Source organism: Chanos chanos, chromosome 3 (genome assembly GCF_902362185.1).
Source record: "Chanos chanos chromosome 3, fChaCha1.1, whole genome shotgun sequence".
NCBI classification, from domain to species: Eukaryota; Metazoa; Chordata; class Actinopteri; order Gonorynchiformes; family Chanidae; genus Chanos; species Chanos chanos.
The window spans coordinates 51,773,766-51,797,370 of record NC_044497.1 but is presented as its reverse complement, the minus strand read 5'-3'; the positions used below and the strand labels follow the sequence as shown (position 1 = coordinate 51,797,370).

The following is a 23,605-nucleotide window of genomic DNA, read 5'->3' as shown; positions in this document are numbered from 1 at the left end:
ACAAAGACAGCAAAGTAAAATATACAAAATACATTTTAGAAATCTAAAATAAATATCAAATAAAAATCCATTTTTATAAAGAGGGTAAGTCATCAGGAAGTGAGAGGAGGTCTTGTGCCTCCTCCTGTAAAGCCTCTGCCTTTTCATGTAGCAGCATCTACACACACAGAAAAAAAAAAAAAGTTAGAAATCAGTCAAAACCAATCAGTCTCCAGTAACTTAGGTGTCATGTAGCTGTCTGATAACCTAACAGGGGGCCATCATAGGGAAACTGTATTTAACCATTTGCTTCTACGAGAATTTCACAAAATCTTAAAAAAAAAAAAAAAAAAAAAGGTATTTTGACCAACCTTTGCAGAGGCCACAATTTGATTGGCTTGCCTCTTATACAGGTTTTCGACCGTGTTGACGAGCACATTCGGGTCTGCGTTGGCCAAATGAGACAGTGTCTTGTACCCAGCGTTGTAAAGTTGCTTGGCTCTGGCCTGGGGAAAAAAAAGGAGTAGACATCCTCATTAGGACTAAAATGATCATAATTTGAACATCAATGACAATATTGTGCTCCTCACTGCCTGGTGACTTGGAAGGAGGTTAACTCAATATAACTGCTTCAGGAATGTCTTCTCTCGCCCTGTTCAAGAGCGAAATCTAGGCTTCAGTCAAATTGCAGTATGAAAAAAAAAATATGAAAAGTATCGTCATGACAAAGCAGAATGTGATACCACAAGAAAAAGAGATTATTTTAGAGATTATCAGACATTATCTGAGATTATCATAGGGTTTGTTTTTATTTACATCTTGTTTACATTCTGTGTCTTTTGTCTCCTTTCTCTACGGCTGTGCTTGATCAGAAACTTTGTTGAAGCTTTGTCATTTTTTTGTTTGCCGAGACTCTTACCCAATAAAACTTTGTTCAGTGTCTGAACTTGTACAACCTTCGAGAAATCCTTTATGTGCTTTGCTGAACAATACAGTGGCAACAAGCTGTGAGTGAGGAACCATTGGGATCTGAAGGGGGTCTTTCATTACTGGGCCAACTCTTTTACCTCTTATGTTGGTTCACTTCATAAAAGTAAAAATTACAAGGGCTTGCTTTATAAACTTTTTTTTTAACTACTAAATTTATGATCATGACTCAGCTTAAGCTTAAACCACAACAGTGAATCCTTACTAGTCACATGATCCCTAAATGCTCTAGCTGTAAACAGAGTGTATAAGAAACCCTTGACCTTAGTCTGCTTCAACACACAGCCCTTTGTAATACAGCTTTGTTACATTTTAATAAAACTGACAAACATCACATTAATCAATTAGAATAAACCTCAACTTCAAGAAGGAGAGACGCTCGTTTTATGGAAGAAATTACCGTAAGTGTAAAACAGTGTTAATTAGGTAAGACCAACCTCCATGACTCCAGCAACCTCCATCAGTGGAATAAGCTCAGCCTGAACGCAGTAGGTGAGTTTGCGGATCAGTTCTGCGAGAAGCGTTTTGTACGCCCAAAATTCCTCCAGTTCCTGCAGGGAAGACGCATTGAGAGTGTACATAAGTTTTCCCTGTTGATCACAGTCCCACGAGTAATTCCTCAGTGATCAAAGTGGTCAGAATCAGTAAAGGAATGTGAACAGTGAATGTAACAAAGAGGTAAAAACAGGTCAGTGCATGCGCTGTTGGCGTACTTCGGTGAAGTGCAGGACACAGGAGCAGAAGGCTGAGGAAGAGCTGAGGAGAGTCTGAACAAAACCCCTGGTCAGCTGGAACTTGTTCGCCACACTCCATAGGTTGGTCTCTTTCAACAGTGAGTAGAGGACCAGGGCGAGGTACAATCTATTCACCACCACTGTGTCCACGGACTGAGAGAGTGAGAGACGAATCACAACAATGTAAGACACAGAGACCTTAACATCTCAGTTCAGTGAAGCTTCACCATCATTTCACAAACGAATCAACAACAACAACAGAATTGACAAATTTACACACGCACACACACACACGCACACGCACGCACGTACACACACGCACACCAAGCTCAATATAGACAGACTTGTTTTTGTGGCTCTGTCTTCAAGCTCTGTGGTTTTGAAACAATAGGTCATTGAGGTGATTAAAATGTAGACACATGGCTATAATTAGAGGGTGTTTTCATCCATTTCAGATAAACTGTTTAGAAATTACAGAACATTTTGTTCCTGGTCTAACTAATATTAAGATACCGCAAGAACCATCATAAGGTGAGTAGATATTAGAGAATCAAACAGGCATTACAAAAACATTCAGCTTGTCAATATTTATACATCATTCATAAGAAATAACAGAGGCAAAAGACTTATGGATCTCACTGTATATATAACATTAATGTAAATAGTAATCTTTTTTTTTTTAGTCCCCTTATTTTCAATAACACATGCCAGCTTAACACCTCAATCTCAAGGATTCTGATGTAAATAAAGCTTTTTAAAGAGGCTTGAGGCTTTAAAGCGCTTGGGCTTTATGTCATTTTAAGTCCGCTTCGCTATGCAATTAAACTCGACTTAAACGGACATAGTTGTTTTAGTAATAAAATCTTTTTTGAAACAAAATCTAACGAGAGCCAGAAGACGCTGCAGAGAACAGGCACGAAAAGAAGAATGTTAAATCTGCATCCACCTTCTTCACGCTCTGCCCTGCTGCTTTTCTGGCCACAAAACTCTCAGGCACACCAACAGCAGCGGCCATCCTCTGCTCGGCCGCAGACAACATCGTGAACTGAAAGAAATGAAATGGATATTTAACACCAGCGCATTTGAATACATGCAGGAACGAGCAAAAAAAAAAAAAAAGAAAGAAAAGAAACACGCACATGCTGTATTTATAAAGTTGTCCCTGGGGATATTTTAGGTATATTACATTAAATGCAGAAGTTACATTGACCGTCTTATCAAAACAACAACACAAGAAAACTCATTGCAGAATATAGCAGAATTTAAGGATTGAGCTTATATCCACACCTGTCTGAAAAATATCATCCAGTCCGGCTTGCAGTCAGACACCATCTCATATGGAGTAACTAGGTACACTAAGTGCAGGAAACTATTCAGCAGTAGACCCTCCAGACCTTTCGACAAGTCTCTGAACAGGACGTCAGAGTAAGTCAAGTCCACTGAACCTGAGGAGGAAAGAGGAGTCACATTCCAGTCCAGGAGGAGCACCTAAAGAAACACGACTATTCCTCACCTGAACTAGTCCTAACCTGACCCACTTTCTCATCGTAAGACAATATGATAGTAATGGGTATACTCTGTTATATCATTGTGAGCAATACATATCAGGGATTTTCAATGAGAAAATGGCTTCCGTTTGTCTTGCCAAGTCATGTCTTACCTTTGTAAGTTGCTCTTCCCAGTTTAGTCACCTGCAAACGGGACTTTTCAAGTGTATCTGTTAAGGTTTCAATGAGGCCCTTTTGTTGCAGAGTGTCTATTGATTCCTCTATGATTTTCTCAAGGCTCTTCTCTGGGCAGATCTGGGTCTCTTGAACGCCGAGCAGAGTGCAAGACATAAATTCCTTGATTTCTCCAGGTGTCTGTGCTATCTGAAAACAAAACAAAAAGCCTAGTCAATTTAAGACTCATTGTTGATACTGTAATGTCACAAACAAACCTCATCTGTCTACAGAAAACCATGGGGCAAAAATGACTTTGTCAGCTAGTAGATAAAAATCATCTTTGGTTGACTTAGCAGTGTAAATGAAACAAAACCACAAACGTGATATGGAAATAAAACGCCTGAACTCACATTAAGGCCGATGAGAGACAAGATTAGACCCATGAGACCTTTTCCGCCGTCATGCAGGAGGTTGCTGTAACACCTCTCCATTGGAGAGGACATAAGTGCTTTGGCCTAAAAACAAAATACCAATTACCACTAAAGTTGGTCATTCACACTAACCAGAGTCATACCTTGTGTTTCATGACATGCAGTACTCTTGACATGACACAAGTTTGTTACAGTAAAGCTATTGAAAATGGACAAGCAGGGAAAGGTTTCATAGATAAAAGATTTGGATAATTACTCAACAAAATGCCATTGAGAGTTAAGTGTCAATGCTGGGACCTTAGCCTTAATCCTAAATTCTCTAGATTAAAGTAACAAGACAGGTTTACACACTGAGTTAAACCGGTGGATGTCATACCATGATCTTGTCTTTGTCCTGTAAGATGAGAATGCTCTCACCCATTGTATCAATTCCAGCTCTTCCAGCTCGACCAACCATTTGCTTGTACTGACTCCTCTTAATAAAGTCCACACCCACGTAAGGGGAGCGGAGAATCACCCTGAGGGTTAGCCAAAAAGCCAACAAAAAGTAAATAAAAAAAAAAAAGATCACATTATTTCTATGCTTTTAATCATCATGTGTTAAGCACATAAAAAAAGTTCATCTGAAACAGAAATCTGAAGCTTTTCTTTCACGATGTTTAATGATGGCTGAACTGGACTAACCTGCGAGCTGGCAGGTTGATCCCAGCAGCCAGAGTGGAGGTGCAGGTGAGGAGGCACAGCACTCCTGAGGAGTAGGCCTCCTCCACCAGCTTCCTCTCGTCACTGGTCAGGCCACTGTGGTGGTAGGCCAGGCCATAAGGCACGGTTTTCTGAAGGATCGGACACAGGGATCCATTCCCACTGCTCTTCAGCTCTGCCAGCAGGGTGGCTTTCTCTGTCTCTTTGTGCTTTAAAAACTCCCTATAGAGGAAAACAAACACACTTCAGAGAGCTGAAACATCTTATTTATTCACGTGTGAAGTAAAAAACAACATCAAACCTGTATCAAACAGCTTCCGTACTAATAACTGACAGAGAGCCGTCACATCAAAAAAATTTGACAAGACTACACACTTCTTCAGGTACTTGCAGATCATTCCAGCAACGTTTTCACAGTTCTTCTTGGTTGGACAGAAGACCAAACAGGAATGCATTGGAATCACCTCTGTCACCAAAGCCACAATGTGATCCGGATCAGTTTTCTGCATCCCACTGGAGTACTGAAAAAAAAAAGAAAAAAAAAAAAGAAAGAAAAAAAAGCAGTTCATCACACTGTAATTTCAGTTTCAAACTAATTATAAAAAAGGATTCTCATTTTGAGTCCGATGCATTAAAAAAAAAGTGTCTCCATACCTTAAAGTTTAAAAGACGAGAGAATCTAAAGCACTCCTCCTCCTGTGGGTCAACTTCATAGATACTATCCCGTAACTTCACATACTCTTTAAGCTGAACCTAAAAAAAACAACCAAAAAAAAAAAAAAACAACAACCAACAGGCACAATTATAAAGCGTGAATGAAAGTAATGATTATGTAACAAAGTTAAAATGAATAAATAAATGAGAAAAATTACGTTGATACGTCTTTATTATTGCATACTTGATAAACAAACAAACAGATAAGTAACTGAGTGGGTAACACAATACACACAGGTCTGAAGTCATTTGTGTAATTCTCAGCCCTCAGGAACTTTTGAAGATCCTCAGTGTTACTCAAGGTTGCACTCATTCCAATGATTTGGGTTGTTTCTGTAAAATAAATGGCTTCGTGAATGTTATGGATACAAATACCGTGAACAGAGCTTTTAAGAGATTTATAAAAAAAAGCCACATACTGCTGGCGTACAGCACTTTGGCCAGAGCCATTTCCAGAATCGCTCCTCTGCTGCCTTCCCCAAGCATATGTAACTAAGGACAAAAAAAAAGGATTAACGCAGTGTGTTCGGTTATAATTTATTATTCATAAATTTCAAATGACCGTTACATAACCTTTTATAAAACCTCATTTTGATTGACAGTAATATTTGAAAAAAAGCTTAGATAAGAGTGAATTCTGAACACAGACTTTACTCACCTCATCCAGCACCACCAAACCCACGTTGTCCAGTCGCTTTGCCTCAATTAAGGAGTTGACAAGACTGTGTCCCTTCTCTATAGTAGTGATGTAAAGGGAATTCTTGCTTCTTCTTTTCACGGGGGGGAACTTTCCTTTGCTGCCAGCGTACTCCTCAATCATGAAGTTCAGCTCGATTCCAAAGTTAGCCAGCCCACGAACCTACAAAGGGACAGAGTCACAGAAAGTAGTAATAAACAATGAATTCAAAAGCACACACATAAAAAAAACTCTACCTAGCTAACTCTAGCTAACTCTACGCAGCTGTGACAGTTTAAAGTAAACACACAAACCTGCTGTATGTTTTTGACTGCCATGTTTTGTGATAATAACCCTCTAAGCTTATAGCAAAATGCTAAAAGTTAGTCCACCACCAAAAACACACCTGTAAATATTTCATGTACACACCTTTTCCTGTACCAGAGATATATATGGTAAAATGAGAAGTGCATCCTTCTTCCTGCACAAAAGCTCTTTGAGAATGAGGATCTCTGCAACCAATGTCTTTCCACCACTTGTTGGCAAAGAGTAGATGAGGTTCCTCCTCTGTAGCACTGAGTCTAGGGTGAGACATGTTTTCTGCCACTCTAAAATACAAATGAATTTTTGTTTAAAGTAACAATCAATGCATGGGATGTACAGACAAAAAAATATTCAGAAAGGCAATGTAATCACTCAATTTATAACTAAGCAACACTAACATATAAATTACCTCAGAAAATACCGTGTTGTTCGCAGTAAACTAAAAAAATACTGACTCTTCTCTTTGTTGTTAAAGCCTGGTAAGTAAACATAAGAAAAAATATATCTTTTTCACACATATATTTAAAGGGTCTAATGTGAAATGTTCATTACCGTACAAATCCTCAATTCCTTTAATTCTGTGGATTAGATCTTTCACCTTGCTGGGCAGGCCAAAGAAAGGACCAAGGTCTGCATCTGTGGAAATGGACTCCATAGCCTTCATGGCCATGCCAATCTCCTCGGAAACCACAGCCTCCTTCTGCAGGGCTGTCTTTGAGACACTTGATGATGTAACTGCATTTCCCAGCATTGCTCTCTTCAAGCTGTCAGACATACTCCTTCTGGCCGTGGGAACCGATTGTTTCTCCTGGATAACTCTCCTGGAGCCTTTCGCTACTGGTGTGGAAGTGTTATCCCTGCTTGAAGTGGAGTACTTTTTGACGTTTTGGGCAACCTCTCGTTGGAATGCAAGCTGTGAGCTTGGGAGGTCTTTAACTAAGTCGTCATGAAGGTCCTCTGTAAACAGCGAGTCTGTGAGATTGTCCTCACACGTCTGTCCCATGCCAGCTTTGATAATTTCCACTGAAGGGGAATCATTGTGTGAGTTAGAAGGATGTTGCTCCAAGCAGACGTTGTCAAACTTTTTCGCGTTGAGCTCCACATCCTCAAGCTTTGCAAGGAAAGAGCTGTCACATGCAATGCTATCGTACCCGTCAAATAAATCCTCATTGTCGCTGCAGCACTGCAACACGAGACAAGCATAATATGGCAGTTAATTGATTGTAACTACTAACGGTTCATTGTCTTGCCGAAAACTAAAATATTAGATTAAGTGGTTTACCGGTGTACACACGTCCTGCTCTGTCAGTACCATTTGATTCATATCAGTATCTTCAAGGAACTGATCATCTTTTGGACTTGCTCGTTTCTTTGCTGGGGTGAGATGAGTTCTCTGACTGCCGCGGGATCTCTTTTTTGAAGATGTACGTTTTATGATAACTCCACTGATGTCTTCGTCGGCACTCATAGTAACTTAGCTCGGATAATAGCTATAGCGCTACCGAGCCACCCCTTGTACCGTGTCAGTAAACATTTTGTACTTTATAGAGGCTACTGTCTGGTTCAACTCTACGAATACCACAGCAGTGCATGATAGCAAGGACATTCAGGGTGTCATTGCTGATTCCAGAAAATATTTACCAAGCAAACCTTAAAAGGTTATCTAAGTTTGAAAAGTGTGGAATGTAACCGGTTGCCCAAACTTTCTTTGGTTACCTTAGTTCCATGGTACCATGTATTTAAAATACATGGTATCCAATGTTCCAGCCTTGTTTAACAACAAAATGATGCTGATCTTTCAAAAATCCTGGTGAGGACGCCCACCAATCAGAGATTACATTGTCCTCACGTGACTGGAATCCTACTTGCGTCCAAGTTACTAAATTGATTAAATCAACAATATGCTGCATATATTTAACAACAGCACAACAAAAGTGTAATTTATAATTCGGGTATACAAGCATATCTGAGCACAGATATCTTTGAATGAAGTTTCTGGACGACCTTTGAATTTATATACTTCCTGTTTTAATATTGCCTGATGTTTCTGAATTCACGCAGTCAACGAAGTGTACTTCCGTTCCTAAACGTTGCATGTGTTCTTGCAGCTCTACTATGGTAGTTTCGTGACCTGATAGGAAGGATGTTTGCCCTCAGAAGCTGTCGACTCATACAGCTAACCTTCTCACAAGGAATTAAACCCAATGCAACAGGTAGTTATTGGAATTTGTTGCCGTCCGGTGTAGAATTATTATAGCTTTGTGGCGCAATTGGCAGTAGCTAAGTTGCTTACTTACTAACGTTAGCACGCTAGCTTGCTGTGTAGTCGGGCACGTCTTCCAGCCCTTTACAACAGCTAAGCGTCTAGGTTGTGTAACCTCAGCTAGCCAGGTGCATTTGTGTGATTATACCTCACTTTTGAATCAGTAGCGCATTATATGCTGCTTTTAACAGTCAAAATCCAGCCTGAATGTTGGTACTGAACGTGATTTCAAACATTAAATTGGCACCATGTTTACCGCTGTAGCTCTTTGAGCGTAACCTACTGGTCCAATCTGTACTCCAGTCCAGATGTCATTTACAACAGCCTAAAATGTTCTCATGTCATTCTTTACAGGGCAGTGCTTGAAAACTCTAACAACGACATCGCATGAAGTCCAGAAAGACAATGACATGGTAGTATCCTAAGGACTGTTAATGTACCTTTTGAGAGTTGTATTAATGTGAGTTGTTCTGTATATTATAACATTACAAGTTTGTTTTTTTCCCTTCTTCATCAGCCCATTAAAATGGAAGATCCATATAAGCAACCCCAGAAGGGTTGCATTCTCTGCAATATACCCGTCGACTACAAAAATGTCCAGGTTTGTATACGTTTGTATATGTTACATAAACCAGTGTGCTCATGTTGCTTTGGTGGTTGTATTAAAAAAAATGAAGTTGTTTCCATTAAAAAAAACAAAACAAATTTTTCTCTCCATTGCAGTTGTTGTCCCAATTTGTATCGCCACACACTGGCAGAATATATGGCAGACACATAACAGGTAGGAATCATACAGCAGGGGAAAAAAAATTAAGTTAATAAACATTTGAAGTTATTGAGCATTCATTCTTATATTGTTGTGTCTCAAAAAATGAATTCTGGTCTCTAGGTTTGTGCAGCAGGAAGCAGAAGTTGGTAACAAAAGCAATAAAGAGAGCTCGTTCAATGGGTGAGCCTTTGTTCCTGTTCCTAAGACAGGTTTAATAATGTCTAAATTTGGAGAGAGAAATTAGAATTCGTACTGAATGTTTATCACCATGTCATGAGGAAATGCTTTTAAAGTCATACCGTTAATTGATGAGATAAAGAGTGTTTTTGCTTTATGTAAACCAACAGGCTAAACTATCAAACACTTGCATCGCTCTGTTTACTTTCAGTATGCTCAAAAGATTTTTTCTTTTAAATATATTCTTATTCTATGGGTTTTACCTTTTTCTTTGTTTCTTGTGTGAATTACACATTTTAATCGGCCAGTCTAGAGTGGGACATCAGTATATCACTAGACACATAATGATAGTCTAATCTGTTCCACAGGCTTCATGTCAGTAACGCTGAAGGACCCCCAGTTTATGAAAGACCCCAATATTTGTGACATCAAGCACCTGGAGTAATATAACCCAGCCTTCAAGAGTCTTCAGTGAAACTATACATGTTCAGTTCCAAGTCATTGTGTGTCTGATGTTGTAGTGCAAAATCATATTTCCAATGCATATTGATATGTATATATAATTTAAAATGCCATGTTGAACAATAAAGTTTTCCATACATTTATATGTTTCTGTTAAGCTCTGTGATGTTACCGCGAAGGAGAAATTCACAAAATTATGAGACTGCTTGAAATCATTTTTGGATAGAAAAAAAAAATATTTATTTAACTGAAAATTCATCACTTACATTTAACATGGTCTCAGATTTATCCTTCCTTGCTTGCCTTTGCCTTTCATGTCTTTTTATTCTTTTAGGCCAGATTAACATCACGTAAGACATGTGTACAAGTAGGGTTGCCAGCCGTCCTTTAAAATATGGAATCGTTCTGTTATGAGGACAGTGTTGCTTTCTGTATTACATCCACACTTTCTTGTAATAGCCCCAAAATTTTAAAGCAAGGATCAGAATGGAAAATGAATCATACAGAGGAAGATGCACCACGGGCAGAAAGCACTCTCGTCCTATCCTAGTTCTGTGCAAAGAGTGGGTTTCTTTGTTTGAGTGATTCCCCTCCCCCCCCCCCATTGCATTGGCTGTTGCTACATTATGTGCACGTCAAATCTGAAAGCGGCAAGAGATCTGAGAGTTAAGCATAGCAGCTACAATTCTCTGATGTCAGAATTTGTCCTATTAAAAACTAAGCTGATGTATGTAGAAGAAAAAAACATTTTTTAAAATTCATCACTGTTTGCTTGAATGACAAACAGTATACTCAGAAAATGAATGGCCCTCTAAACAGGCTAAAAATGCTTTGATATTTCATGAAGAGATTAGTTCATCAGTGTAAGCCGTTAAAAAACCAGGAGAGCTACTTTTATCCTCTCCTGTTAATTCCACTTCTGTATCCGATCCACACTCAAACAGCAGTCCTCCAAACATGCTAAAAATGCTTTGATATTTCATTGAGAGATTAATTCAGTTGTTACGTTCAGCAGTGTCAGCCGTTAAAAAACAGGAGAGCTACTTTTATTCTCTCCTGTTAACTCCACTTCTGTATCCGATCCACTCTCAAACAGCAATCCGGTAGTGTCTCCGAGGTTTTTCTTTCTCTTGCTGCTGGGAGAAAGGCCTGGAAGAAGGCACTGTTCACTGGATCTCTCCCATGTGTCCAATTTCCTCTTCCTGGCTTTGGTATGTTGGCAGTCCAGGATCAAAGGCAGCTTGGCAGAGATGTCTATGTCATGGTCTGTGTCACAGCACAGCTCCAAAACCGGAAAACCCTCCAGGGTCAGAGCTTGCGTCCGCAAGAGGGGAGCATTAGGGAACAGCGCTTTCAGAGACGTACACAGAAGCACGTTTTCTTGGCATTCATCAGGTTTGGGTTCCTCTTTAGCTGAAACAAATATAACGACAGAAGAAACAGTCAGTGTATTGAGATTTTAGCACCACAAGCACGCTTTAACACCCCTGTGAACAGCTGGTACATATCTCTAGATCACACAGACTTGTTACTCTCTTGTCACAGGTTTTTGAGGTTTTTGCTAATAATGGGAATATACACACTGTGGCTGCCAATGTATACTCATCAAAGAATAGTGAAACTAAACCACGGACTCTGAAGACCGGGAATGTCTTACTTTCACGCCGCTTCTGTTGTGTGCTTCTTTTACTGATAGCCTCTCTCAGTGCGGTCACCTCGGCTCGCAGTTTTTCCACCGATCTCTCACTTTCCTCCACGTCCTTGCACGCATTCTGTGACAGACAGGAACACAAGCTAACTGAAGAGACATAAAAAAAAAAATCTGGCACCGCAAAAATAAACTTGTTGACATGGGATACGAGAAAAAATCTGAGATTGACAATAGTCTTTTTTTTTTTTTTTTAAACATGTCTAACAACTTGTATGCATTTACCCATGCAAATGGTAGTTCCTCAGATGTAAATATACTTACTTTCAGTTCAGTCAACAATATATCATTCATATTACTGATATGTTCAACCTTGCTGAGATTGTCATCAGAGGAAAGGAACTTTGACCTGCAAAGATGAGAAGTGAAAAGTCATGCAGTGGTCAAGCATGAATGCTAGAGCCTGACCGATATATCGGCGTGCCGATATTATCGGCCGATATGAGCTACTTGCCGATATATCAGTATCGGCGTTTATAACGGCCGATAAATGACAATTAGAGAAGAAATGGAGAGACAATGTTAAGAATGTTGTCGTTGAGTAGTTTGTCCTCGAGAGGGCACACTACAACTTCATTGTTGGCAACACACGTGCGAACACAACAAATGACAACAATCAACTGACCCAAGCAGAGTCGAACAGAGTAGCCCACAGCGGAGATCATCTGTGTTCATGGTAAGCTGATAATTGTCACGTGAAATACATTACTCAGATAATAATAAACATCCCCCATCAGTTCTCCTCTTTGCCCAAATAAGCTTGACAACATTTGTGTAAGCCATGCCTGGTTTTGCTGCAGTAATGTGAAAGCCCGTACGGTCAAACATCAAAATTACGTTATATGTTAGGGTATTTGAGTGGTGTAGGCTAAGCTGTCGACAAACTTGATTCTAGGTTTATTTATTAAACAGTGCGGTAGTTCTAGCAAGTAAACAAACAATTGTCCTATCATTTCTCCCGCGTCCGTTCCAAACATTTTCTGGCAACATCGCTTACAGCAGGTTATAACGCTATTCATTGCTAAATAAGGTTAGCCACAAAGCTAGCTAATGCCATGCTTATCATTGGAAGACCGCCAACGTTAATGTGCAGTTAAACTATAGCGTTTATCTTATTCTGCCTAAATGAAGCAATGGTAAATATTTCTGTGACTCGTATGCCTGTCGGTGTAAACATGTATCTAACATGGCTTGGTAGCTAAACAAAGTTATCTAGCTTCTCTTTCAAATGTGTAGCGGGAAATCTCAAAGTCGCAAGTCCTCAGTGCAGACCGTCTTGTAGTAGCAGATGCATTCAGCAGCAGCGTTTACACTAGGTCACTATCAGTTTACTGCATAGTGTAAGATGGCATGTTTTAGACAGCGCCAAATGGTGGTTGAAAAATGGTTTCTTGTAGCTTACATTGTATATACATTTTTTTTTTTACTTTTGTATTTTCACACATTTGACTTCTATTTCTCAAAACTTTAATATATTTTCTTGTACCTTTGTTCAAAGTACTATTTATGGCAACAAAACAAGTTTATTTTTAAACTGGATTATGTCTCATTAGTTTGATCAGGACTCTTAAACAACTAGACATAACCAAGGTTAAGGTAAATCTTATGGGGTTTCTGGAAAAAAAAAAAAAAAGAATCTCGGCCGATATATTGATATCGTTTTTTTTAAATCCTCAAATATCGAAATTGGTATCGGTCTTGAAAATCCCATATCGGTTGGGCTCTAATGAATGCTACAGGATGCACCAAATCAAGCATTTAATACCTGCATTTCCTCACTGCTTGACTGTGACTCAAAGACGAACATGCTGTAGAAACCCTCCAGTAGTCCTGCTGTTCCAGCATTCCCAAGTTGTTCACCAGAATAGGGATTTTATGATATTGGCTGTATGAGAAGTGAAAACAACATAAATTAATTACACCACAACTGACCTTTTATGCTCCACCTGTGTGAACCGTGTTGCAGGGAAAAGTTTGTCATTCATACCTCCCGTGTGAAACAAAAGTTGAGTACTCTAGGCGGTGAGTGGAGCCAGATGATGTAACCTCTGTGGCTGTAAGCAGTACGAAAACTAGCTCTTGATTTGAAAGAGCCTTCTTTAAATTCTGATGGATTAGCTGTTCTTTGAAGGTCATCTGTTGATGGGTGTTTCTCCGTTGTCTGTACCACCCAATCACACTGTCCTTTGCACACACACACAAAAAAAATTGTAATACCCGTTAACAGCTATGCTGTTTATTTCATACAGTTTCATATTCACACTCAAGTAAGAAACGCATTAATAAGAGAACTCAAAAGTCTCAATGTTGTTAGGCTATAGGTTACCAGATAACATTTAGCTTCTTCTAACCTAATCACGCTGTAGTAATGAGCTGAACCCACAGTACCTCTTTATGGTTTGACAAAATTCGACTAATTTCATCTCGGTTGACCATTCCAACATTGTTGTAGAACCTGTAAGGCAAACACACATTTACAGTGTTGTGATGACATGTAATGATGTAAATCTTCAGGGAAATAAGTGTTTCAGTAGAAATATCCACTTACGTATGCAATGCGCGGCAAGGAACGTGTTTCTGTATACCTGCAATGAAGGCAATTGAAGTCAAAGCTACCTTATCTTTTTTTATAATAAAACCTACTGATTTATTTCAGTAGAACAGTCCATGAATTGCGAGAATTAGCTTACGTCCTGATACAATGAAATCCGCAACTTACTTATTGTGTGCTCGAGTTGAACTTGATCTATCTGGGAATCGGTGATATTGCTCCTCTCTTCTGCAACCCTTTCCCCAAGGATGAATCCCTCCTGTATCAAAAAGTTTCTCTAAGTTATCGTCCCAAGTAGGTTTGCATATTTGTATTATTTACTGAGTCACCTGGTGCTGTTGGTTTTCACATAAAAGTGGCCTGAAGTGATAACGTATCTTCAGTGCTACTGTATTGTTCTCAGTCTCCATAAAACTGCGCTCATGTTAAAGAAACTGCCTCAAGTTAGCCAAACTTGGCTAACTTCTGTGATGCTAGTGTACAACTACCAATTAACTACTCACCACATCTGTGTCACTGTTTAAATGTTGAAACATTAATGAGCTCAAAACAAATCCCGACATACGAACAGTGGTTTTAAATTCGGCCATTCTCTGTTATTCTGTTTCTCATTATCCCAGAACTGTTTGTATGGGGGATGGACTCATTCTAACGTAAATTAATTATAACGTAATTTCCGTAATAGTGTCTTCTTCATGTTCCTTTCACGTTTTGGCGAAACGTGCGCTCGTGATACGCAGCCTATAGCGCCGCTGACTGGAGTGGCGCAATAACAATAAATTAAGATACAATAAGTCTTTAGCAGAAAAAAATACATGGCATGTTAAACATAAAAATAATAGTAAAGTTATGACATAAAGTTATTTAATTAAGTTAAACAAGTGTATTATTGTGAACTGTGCTGAAACCCTTGTACTTGGCACAAACCAGGACAATGCAGCAAATCCCGATTTAATTCTCTTAAAAAGAACACTGTAAACCTACACTTGTCGAATGGACTACTATTAAGTAAATGACCAGAAATGAAATCATTTTGTCATTTATTTCTCATATGCGGTTGTCGAATTTAACTGCACGATATTTACAGCAGGCTTACGAACGTTATTCCTTCTACATTCATGCCACTGCGCTAAGGCTGATGATACTAACTAACTAACTAACTAAATAAATAAATAGCGTATATCAGACGTGGCTATATTTCCTCAATGAAAACTCGATTATGGAAGAAGCATTGTGAAAAAGATGGCAACAGATCTGAGCCATTGTAAGGGAAAAGGTTTTTGGGGGGGGGGGGGGTATATATATATATATATATATATATATATATATAGTCGGCGCATTAAAAGAAAATTGCATGCTACTTTAACAGAAGCATAGGCTATTAGAAAACTACAGCGTCTCAGTTAATATCTTTTGAGTATGCATGTTGAAAATGAACATGATCTAGTGTAAAGCTGAGTGCGTAAATGCCACATCTGTTTAAATTTGAGTTTTTGATCTCTTGCTTCTGGTCATGAGCAGAAATCCACTGAGGTCCAGCATAAATGTTTCATCGATATGGTAGGAATACGAGAGGGTTGGGATCCACTCTGTTCTGTTGTACTGGGATAATTTCAGAAGAAGTCTATGTCTCGACGGCACCTTTGAGAACAAACACAAATCTCTTATGTGTTGGCTACATGTAAATAGAAACAACTGCGTTAGATAAAAAAAAAAACTCTATTTTTTCAACACTACAGACACGATTGTGGTAGTTCAACACTACTGACTTGTTCCGGAGTTGAGCACCCTTCCATAAATTCCAGTGTTAAGCGAGTCCATGCGTGGCTGCGTCCTAAGCATTCGCCACCAGCAGGTGAGTCAACAGCTCTACCTGTTGATGAAAAAAATCCTAGCACTTCTCTAGCTATTCTGCTTGTTGAGTCTCAACTGATTTATGACGCTGAAATGGCAGCCCAAGCATAGGTTTGTGAGAGGCGTCTACAAATTTTGCGGCACTCCTGATGATATTTGTAGTATCGTGAGGTGACACAAGCCTCTGAGTTTCAGTTATCAGGTGTTGAATAGTCAAATGTAATAACAAAATATTGTTGGCATAACGGCCGAATTTTATACCCCTACTTGTTTCTTCACTAAAGAACCTTATGGTTTAAAAAAGGTATAAAGCTGTGTCCGTGATAACAGTTTTCTTTTGTTTTCTTTCTTTTTTTTTTATTTCCCTTCCTTGAACCAATCAAAAGATTACAAGCAATACGCCTACAAGTCGTTTGTGGAAAAGATCTGGGCCACAAGGGGGCACTGTCTCTCTATTTTTGATTAATATTTTTTTTTTTGTCAAACTTTGTAGCCTAACTACTAGCACCAAAGTTATGTGAGAAAAGCGTTTGTTGTATTAGCTGCGACAGCGACAATAATCGTCAGGAAGAATGGGGAATATTTCGATACACTAAACAACTGTCAAGAATTACCTTTGATGTATCTTTTGTATTCAGGTATTGTCCAGCTGCTGTTGCCACATTTTATGTTGCATTACTGCATAGCGGTTTCACATATCAGAACAACTGTTAAGTAACAGTCAGATCTCAACAGAAGTTTTCAGCCGCGTGATTAACATCCATTTATGTTTTTGTTTTTATTTTTCTCCGCTGACTTAAAAGAATTCTGGTTTTTGTTGACGTGGCTAATGTAACTGGTTGTTTGTAGAATTGGAAACAGTGAAAATTGACGTCAGTAGAAACATTTACTTGTGACAGTATCCCATATCGAGGGGGATTACTTTGTACTGGATTATGAGTCAAACTGAATTCACATACAATGGCTTTTACCCACCGTTTGAGAATGTTTCAGTGTATGTCAAAAAGCGATGCTAGTGCTGTCATGTAACTTAAACTTATAATTACGATGGTCTTTTCCCAAGGTGTTCGAATGAGGTGCATGTTTTAGTTTCGTCACGAACGGTTCTTTAAGTGAACATGGATATAAATGAAGCTTGTTATGTTTGGTGACACGTATCATGTTCGAGAAATGAGAAAGGAGTAATGAGCATGTGTAGAATGGCAGAACGCATGGACATCATACTGTAAAGTACGATGTAAATGAGGTATGTATATATATACATACCTCATTTACATCGTACTTTACAGTATGATGTCCATATTAATTTTTGTTGACGTGTAAACCTTTAAAGCTATTGTTGACGTGGCGAAATTTCTCCAAACAAATTCATCACTTAAAAAATGCAATCAACTAAAATACTTTGAATCTTTTCTAGCCTGTTACCTGATCCCAATGTGCTCGAGCGGTAAGTGATAGAAGTTTTCGAGAGATGGACGATGCCTGGGACATGGCGTACTCGCTGTTCAAGGTGTGGCTGTCTATAGTGGTTGGACTTATAGTAGTGCCGGCAATGTTTGGACTGTCCCTTGGAGTCACGGACGTCTACATGAAAATACTAGTGAAAATCCTTGAGGTAAGCACATTGTTATAATACCCAATCCCGTGAACCACATGCAGATGCACTGAAAATCTTAACCAAACCCTATAATAGTATTTTTCTGGATTGCTCTGTTGTCACTGAACGTGTCGTTTAACTACAGATCAAGGACTCGTCTTGGCTTCAATTTCAAATTCACCGTGAAGTCTAACCTGTTTTTAAAATAGGTTGTTAAAGAAATGTGTTGTATGTGTGCGGCACTGTGTGAAGGGTCAACTGAAAATAAACTTGTTTTATGGGTAGTGGGCCACTCTGAGGATCCAACGAGGACAGAGGGACCAACCCTCCCCCACAGCCCAACTTCCCAATGGTACGTACATTCTCACAGGCTTCTCCTGTACTATATACGATCTGTACAAATACATTCTCACTGAGGGCTTCTGACTCTCCCCTTCCCGATTGGATTTGGTGATGGCAACAGATTTATAATGGAAGGAAAGTGGGTTTACTTGCCATTTTCAAGCGTGATTGGTGTTTGAGAATGTCCTGTTTCGAAAAGCTCCTTGACCTGTGTTATTAGTATAAATAATTTGAGTGCAATGTTTGTGATAAGAACACTGAGATTATGATGAAATGTTCAGCTGGTAGAACTTTAGTGATGTTTTAGTAAGTCAACTGGGGTTACTGATTTCATCATATTAAACGTGAGTCCTCTCTTACTGTTCGGGACTTTGGCCTACATGTGATTTTTGGATTAATCTGAGATCAAAGTTAGGGATACTCTCTGCATTCTGTATGCTATTTCAACATCTAAAACTAATCTTCATGTCAAAAATGTACAAAAATTCAGCAGTTATCTCTCTGAAACATTATAGTTAACAATGAACCGTGTGACTCATTAGTTTAGCTGCTGAGGTGCTATGTTTTTTAATGTTACATACCAACCTGTCAGATATTTCTCTGATCTAAAACCTGTTAAAAAAAATGTATGTCATAAATATATCAGATAGGGAAATGTGCAAAACGTATGTAGGCATTTTACAAGTACATCTATTAAGAATCAAAACCTGTCTCTCAGTCATACACCAGTGATTGGTCCATGGATGATTATGAAAGAAAATTCACAAACGCCTTACATAATAATATTAGGCAAATACTTTACGTCGATTGCACAGTCAGCTCGTGTTTGTTCCTTTTCTCAGACGCTTTGGTCGTTGAGTAACCTGCACTTTTGACCTGTCGACCCAGTATGGGGGGGGGAAGTGAAAATCCTAGCTAAGATCAATTGAATTCATAACTCATTCTGCTGATTTTGTGCCTTTTTTTTTTTTTTTAAAGTGACAGACTTGACTAAAGCACAGCTGTTGTTATTTTCCCCCTGCAGGAATCATCCAGAGAGATGACGGTTCAATGGCAGAAGAGATCGGTGAACTGCGGAGGAACTGGCCTCAGTCCCTGACCGGCGGAGACTTCACCCTGTGTGACGCCTTCTACTTCTGCAGGAAAGGGATAGAGACAATCGTGGAGGATCAGGTGACTCAGCGCTTCACGTCTGAAGAGCTGGTCTCCTGGAACCTTCTGACCCGAACCAACAACAACTTCTGTTACATCAGCGTGCGGGTCACCATTATATGGGGTCTGGGTGTGTTTATACGTTACTGCGTCCTTGCCCCTCTCAGGTGAGATGGATGCATTTGCTAGTCTGCCTGCCTTGTCTCTCTCCATTTCATCTGTCTCAGCAATTCATTTTCAGTGACACTTGATAAAAAACTGAAACATGAGTAATACATATGAAAGAGAAGAAGGCATGTTCCTGCTGTAGTTTATTATTATTATTATTTTGTATTATTATTATTATTATTATTATTATTATTATTATTATTATTATTATTATTATTATGATCATTTTCATGCTTTGCAGAATTGCTTAATTAGGTTTTCTGTTTCTCGTTACAGAATCACTCTGGCCGTAATTGGACTGAGCTGGTTAGTGATCGGCACCACTCTAGTGGGACTGCTGCCCAACAGCAAGTACTGTTCTTTGCTTTTTACCCAAGCTCTTCCTTTCAAAGTGAAATATTTATGGAGAAGTATTTCGGTTGATGGTTGATATTGCTGATGATGGGCCTAAACGTTGACTGGTGATAGCTTTAAACGGCAAATCTTGGCATCGTCGTACGTGCATGGCTGTTAAAACGAAAGTAAGGTCATTTTGCATCGCGGCGCGGGGATCGCGGAGCAGAACACGCCGTGACATTTGCGTCTCTGTGTTTGTCAGAGTGAAGGATTGGCTAAGTGACCTGGTTCACCTGACATGCTACAGGATTTGCGCCAAAGGCCTCTCTGCTGTCATTCACTACCATAACAAGTGAGATCTTATCATCACACCCGCTTTTCCCTCTCCACATTCTTCTTTCAATGACAAAATAGCCTGACACAGGCCAATAGAGGGTAGTTAACGCTTTAGTTTGATCTTTTGCAGGCAGAATAAACCCAAGAAAGGAGGAATATGTGTGGCTAACCACACGTCACCAATTGATATTGTCATTTTGGCAAATGATGGCTGTTATGCCATGGTAAGTAAGGGTGCACCGGTGAGACATTTTTTTTTATGAGCTCTTTTGCGTCTAGACTGAAGTAAATAGTAGATGTGGTTTTTCACACCTGTCAATCATCTTCGCCCCTCATAGGTGGGACAGGTTCATGGGGGTCTGATGGGGGTCATCCAGAGGTCAATGCTTCGCTCCTGCCCCCATGTTTGGTTTGAGAGGTCAGAGATGAAAGATCGACACGCAGTGGCCAAAAGGTGAGACAGGTGATGACTGTCGACGTGAAAAAGAGTCACATCAGTAACAGGTCTTCTACAATATGTCTTTAAGTGAATACATTCATATATAATGTAAGAAAATACCTACTTATCACACTTAAGCATTCATGTTACATCTTATTGATGATTCATTTTTCATTTTTTATTGATGGTCTTTTGCCTTTACCATCACTGTACTTAATAATAATAAATCCTCAAAGAATGACAACGTATTCATGCGTTTACAATGTCGCAGGCTGAGGGATCATGTCGCAGACAAAACCAAGCTGCCAATTCTCATCTTCCCTGAGGGTAAGGCTATTTGAGGATGCCTTTTGTCTTAATGATCCCATCCACAGAGTCTAGACTGATTATATTACCTGAGATGTAAATCAGTACCCATTACTGGTATAGTATAGTGAAATGGAAAAAAAAAGAAGAATTAAGGAAACATGTTGGTAACAGGATAACAACATGTAATGTATTTTCTGATGTTAAAACTTTAAACTGTACCAATCTAAATGCAATACCGTAGTGCCATTAGTCACGTAACTTTACAAGTCATCTTAAAAAATAACGTAATTAAAAGAGTTTTATGAGTGAAAAAGTAACTTTGTCCCCGTGTAACAGGAACCTGCATCAATAACACATCTGTCATGATGTTTAAGAAGGGAAGCTTTGAAATAGGAGGCACTATATATCCAGTGGCCATCAAGGTATTCTTTTTACTGTCATCCTTCTTCTTTCCAGGAGTGTTTGCTCTAGGTGCAAGTTTCACCGATTGTCTCTGTGTTCTGTCTGTGACAGTATGACCCTCAGTTTGGAGATGCCTTTTGGAATAGTGCTAAATACAACATGGTGAGCTATCTCCTCAGAATGATGACCAGCTGGGCTATTGTGTGCAATGTTTGGTACCTTCCTCCCATGACCCGAGAGGTAAGGCTATTCCCAGAAAAAAACAAACGGACAAACAAAAAACAGTGGATCGTGGTTTATAAGGTTTCTGTCCAGGGTTTTTAATATCAGCTCAATGCAATATTATCCTCAGAAGGTTACATTGGTCTTATCAAATTATAGTTAATGGGGAAGTCTGTTTTGGCACATACTTCCAGTTTGTATCTTTGTCAAAGACATCTTTTTTTTTTTTTTTTTTTAAATAATTTTTAAGCCTCTGAATATTAGAACAAGAAGTGTTGTCCGTTTGAACAGGAAGGGGAGGATGCCGTCCATTTTGCCAACAGAGTGAAGTCAGCCATAGCCCGTCAGGGCGGGTTAGTGGACTTGTCTTGGTAAGAATCCAGTCGCCCTTCTCATGCACAGCGCATGTTCCATTTGGACGGCAATGCAACAAATCCTCGCAGTCTCTTAGAAAAATAATATTAAAAAAAACCTCCCAGAGTTACATAACGGCGTGGACTTATCGTAAGCGTTTTGGGTTTTTTTTTTTATATAAATCTCTGATGAATGTGGTCTGTTCTGTTGAAGGGACGGAGGGCTGAAGAGAGAGAAAGTGAAGCAGACATATAAGGAAGAACAACAGAAGATGTACAGCAGCACAATTGTAGGGCCCGTCAGCAGCTGACGCTCACTGCTCTGCACCAGCTCCTACACTTGTTTACATTGTTTGTGAACTTAATGTGAAATTGGGGAGGTTTCATCAAATATGAAATGGGATGACACAAATATAAATATATATTTTTTAAAAGTATGGTCTATAATATGGAGAGAAAAAAAATAATAGTGCTGTGTTTGGCTGAAGATTATTATGCTGCACGTAAAATTTTCGAACTGACCTATTTTTTCAACTGATCGATTTTCTCAGTGCAAATGATATGATAACTGAGCTCATTTTATATTTAATGTGACCATGTATGTTCCATGGAACAAAAAAAAAAACTATACTGGCATCAGTTTGCTGTTGTCATTTTTAAATCAGACTCTTTATTTTTACAGGGTTGTGTCATTGTGCTACGTTGAAACATCTCTTTTATTATTTAAACAAAGCGTTATCAAAAGTGTGTTAGTTTTTACCAAAGGATTGCTGTTATATTTGCAGGTTTGATCATCACCAAGCAGATAATTCAAATTGAAATGCAGTTGTTGTTGATGTAGATTATTCCGTTGAAATATACTAAGGGCCTGAATGTGTTTCACAAGGCTTGTCTTTAACCCTTTAACCTTTTGGTCACACCAGATTGTCATATGTGACAGGATTTCTTCCTGAGTGCCTTAAAATAAACCTCTTAAGGATTATCAATGTTATACAAGAGCTGTAGTCTTGTAGTCCTTTTATAAATCACAGTTGTGTGTTCCTTTACTACCCACTAGAGGTCAGTATTGACTATAGAAAAAAACATTAACCTCTGCTATACTGATGAACTGTCCCCAGCATCTCAGAAGACAAACAACAACCTTTGGAATCTCACTAGTTCATTTCCACCACATTTTCTTTTCTGTTTATTCTGAAATGGTCTGCTCTGATTGGGAAATATGTCATAGTAACATTAATGTTAGTAACATTAATGTTAGTATCAGTGGTAGCTTTACCCTTGGGTAAGGTTATGTATGTATGTGTGTATTTAAGCAGGTGGAACTCACATACTGGTATCTCCTGCATCTGAATCTGCACAGTGAATATAAGTGTAGTGAAATTTCTGTTAAAAAAAAAACACACAGCAGTGGGCCTCTGCTGATGTCTTGGTGCAGTTTTGAATATTGTGGCTTCAACAAAACAACAAAAAAGATTTTTAAAGAAAGGTCCTGTTTTTTTCTTTTTCTTTTTTTCTTTTTTTTTTTGGTTGTAGTTTGCTTTTAAATAAGAAAGCTTTGATTTTCAACCTTTTTGTAGATGGAAGTCTTTCTTCCATATCACTTCATGATAGTGCCGTTGAAAAAGTCGTTAAGTGCTTGATTATCATATTACCAGCTCATTTTGCTTCGAACTCAATTGCAACTCTTAATTATAAACTCATTATGGAAAGGAAGAAATCTTTTGAAGCAGAAACATTGCTAAGAATGAAAGTTTCTTTGCTCTAAGAGAAGGCAGGTTATCATGATGCCAAATACAATCCCCGGGAAAGGGACGAGTGTGAGACACACATGTTTAGTGTGACTGTGCTTTCATAAAGAGAGCAGAGAGTGTAAAATAGCATTGAGTTATTCTGAGGCACAGAAAAGCTGGATCCAGCTTAAATTTCACACTCTTGCCGCGGCCAAGATCAAGCC

At 38.9% G+C, this 23,605-nt stretch overlaps 4 protein-coding genes across 5 annotated transcripts; 2 read left to right on the top strand and 2 right to left on the bottom strand.

Moving 5' to 3' along the window:
• Positions 1 to 73: 73 nt before the first annotated feature.
• On the bottom strand, positions 74 to 7,679 carry helq (helicase, POLQ like). Its single transcript, XM_030769778.1, has 19 exons — positions 7,494 to 7,679; positions 7,284 to 7,394; positions 6,764 to 7,205; positions 6,317 to 6,495; positions 5,870 to 6,070; positions 5,631 to 5,703; positions 5,447 to 5,544; positions 5,152 to 5,250; positions 4,873 to 5,018; positions 4,480 to 4,719; positions 4,172 to 4,313; positions 3,771 to 3,879; positions 3,361 to 3,567; positions 2,988 to 3,145; positions 2,647 to 2,745; positions 1,680 to 1,853; positions 1,404 to 1,517; positions 351 to 485; positions 74 to 157 (listed from the first exon to the last, which is right to left on the bottom strand). Exons 1-19 carry the CDS (start codon positions 7,677 to 7,679, stop codon positions 74 to 76), a joined length of 2,997 nt encoding a protein of 998 aa, XP_030625638.1.
• Positions 7,680 to 8,320: 641 nt separating this feature from the next.
• Positions 8,321 to 10,027, top strand: mrps18c (mitochondrial ribosomal protein S18C). The gene is made up of 6 exons (XM_030769754.1): positions 8,321 to 8,424; positions 8,829 to 8,887; positions 8,992 to 9,075; positions 9,198 to 9,255; positions 9,364 to 9,423; positions 9,789 to 10,027. The coding sequence occupies exons 1-6, from the start codon at positions 8,355 to 8,357 to the stop codon at positions 9,863 to 9,865; spliced, it is 408 nt and encodes a 135-aa protein (XP_030625614.1). The 5' UTR covers positions 8,321 to 8,354; the 3' UTR covers positions 9,866 to 10,027.
• Positions 10,028 to 10,094: 67 nt separating this feature from the next.
• abraxas1 (abraxas 1, BRCA1 A complex subunit) lies at positions 10,095 to 14,901 on the bottom strand. The gene is made up of 9 exons (XM_030768722.1): positions 14,645 to 14,901; positions 14,310 to 14,400; positions 14,139 to 14,175; positions 13,979 to 14,045; positions 13,578 to 13,774; positions 13,356 to 13,475; positions 11,855 to 11,939; positions 11,540 to 11,654; positions 10,095 to 11,295 (listed from the first exon to the last, which is right to left on the bottom strand). Exons 1-9 carry the CDS (start codon positions 14,729 to 14,731, stop codon positions 10,907 to 10,909), a joined length of 1,188 nt encoding a protein of 395 aa, XP_030624582.1. The 5' UTR covers positions 14,732 to 14,901; the 3' UTR covers positions 10,095 to 10,906.
• Positions 14,902 to 16,504: 1,603 nt separating this feature from the next.
• On the top strand, positions 16,505 to 22,641 carry gpat3 (glycerol-3-phosphate acyltransferase 3). 2 transcript variants are annotated; one of them, XM_030769283.1, is made up of 13 exons: positions 16,505 to 16,633; positions 17,413 to 17,610; positions 17,878 to 17,944; positions 18,959 to 19,253; positions 19,531 to 19,605; positions 19,853 to 19,942; positions 20,057 to 20,150; positions 20,265 to 20,380; positions 20,637 to 20,692; positions 21,011 to 21,096; positions 21,188 to 21,316; positions 21,590 to 21,669; positions 21,866 to 22,641. In XM_030769283.1, exons 2-13 carry the CDS (start codon positions 17,467 to 17,469, stop codon positions 21,960 to 21,962), a joined length of 1,329 nt encoding a protein of 442 aa, XP_030625143.1. In that variant the 5' UTR covers positions 16,505 to 16,633; positions 17,413 to 17,466; the 3' UTR covers positions 21,963 to 22,641. The 2 variants fall into 2 exon arrangements, with proteins under 2 accessions (XP_030625143.1, XP_030625144.1); XM_030769284.1 differs by having other exon boundaries at positions 21,549 to 21,669; positions 21,866 to 21,956.
• The last annotated feature ends 964 nt before the right edge of the window (positions 22,642 to 23,605 follow it).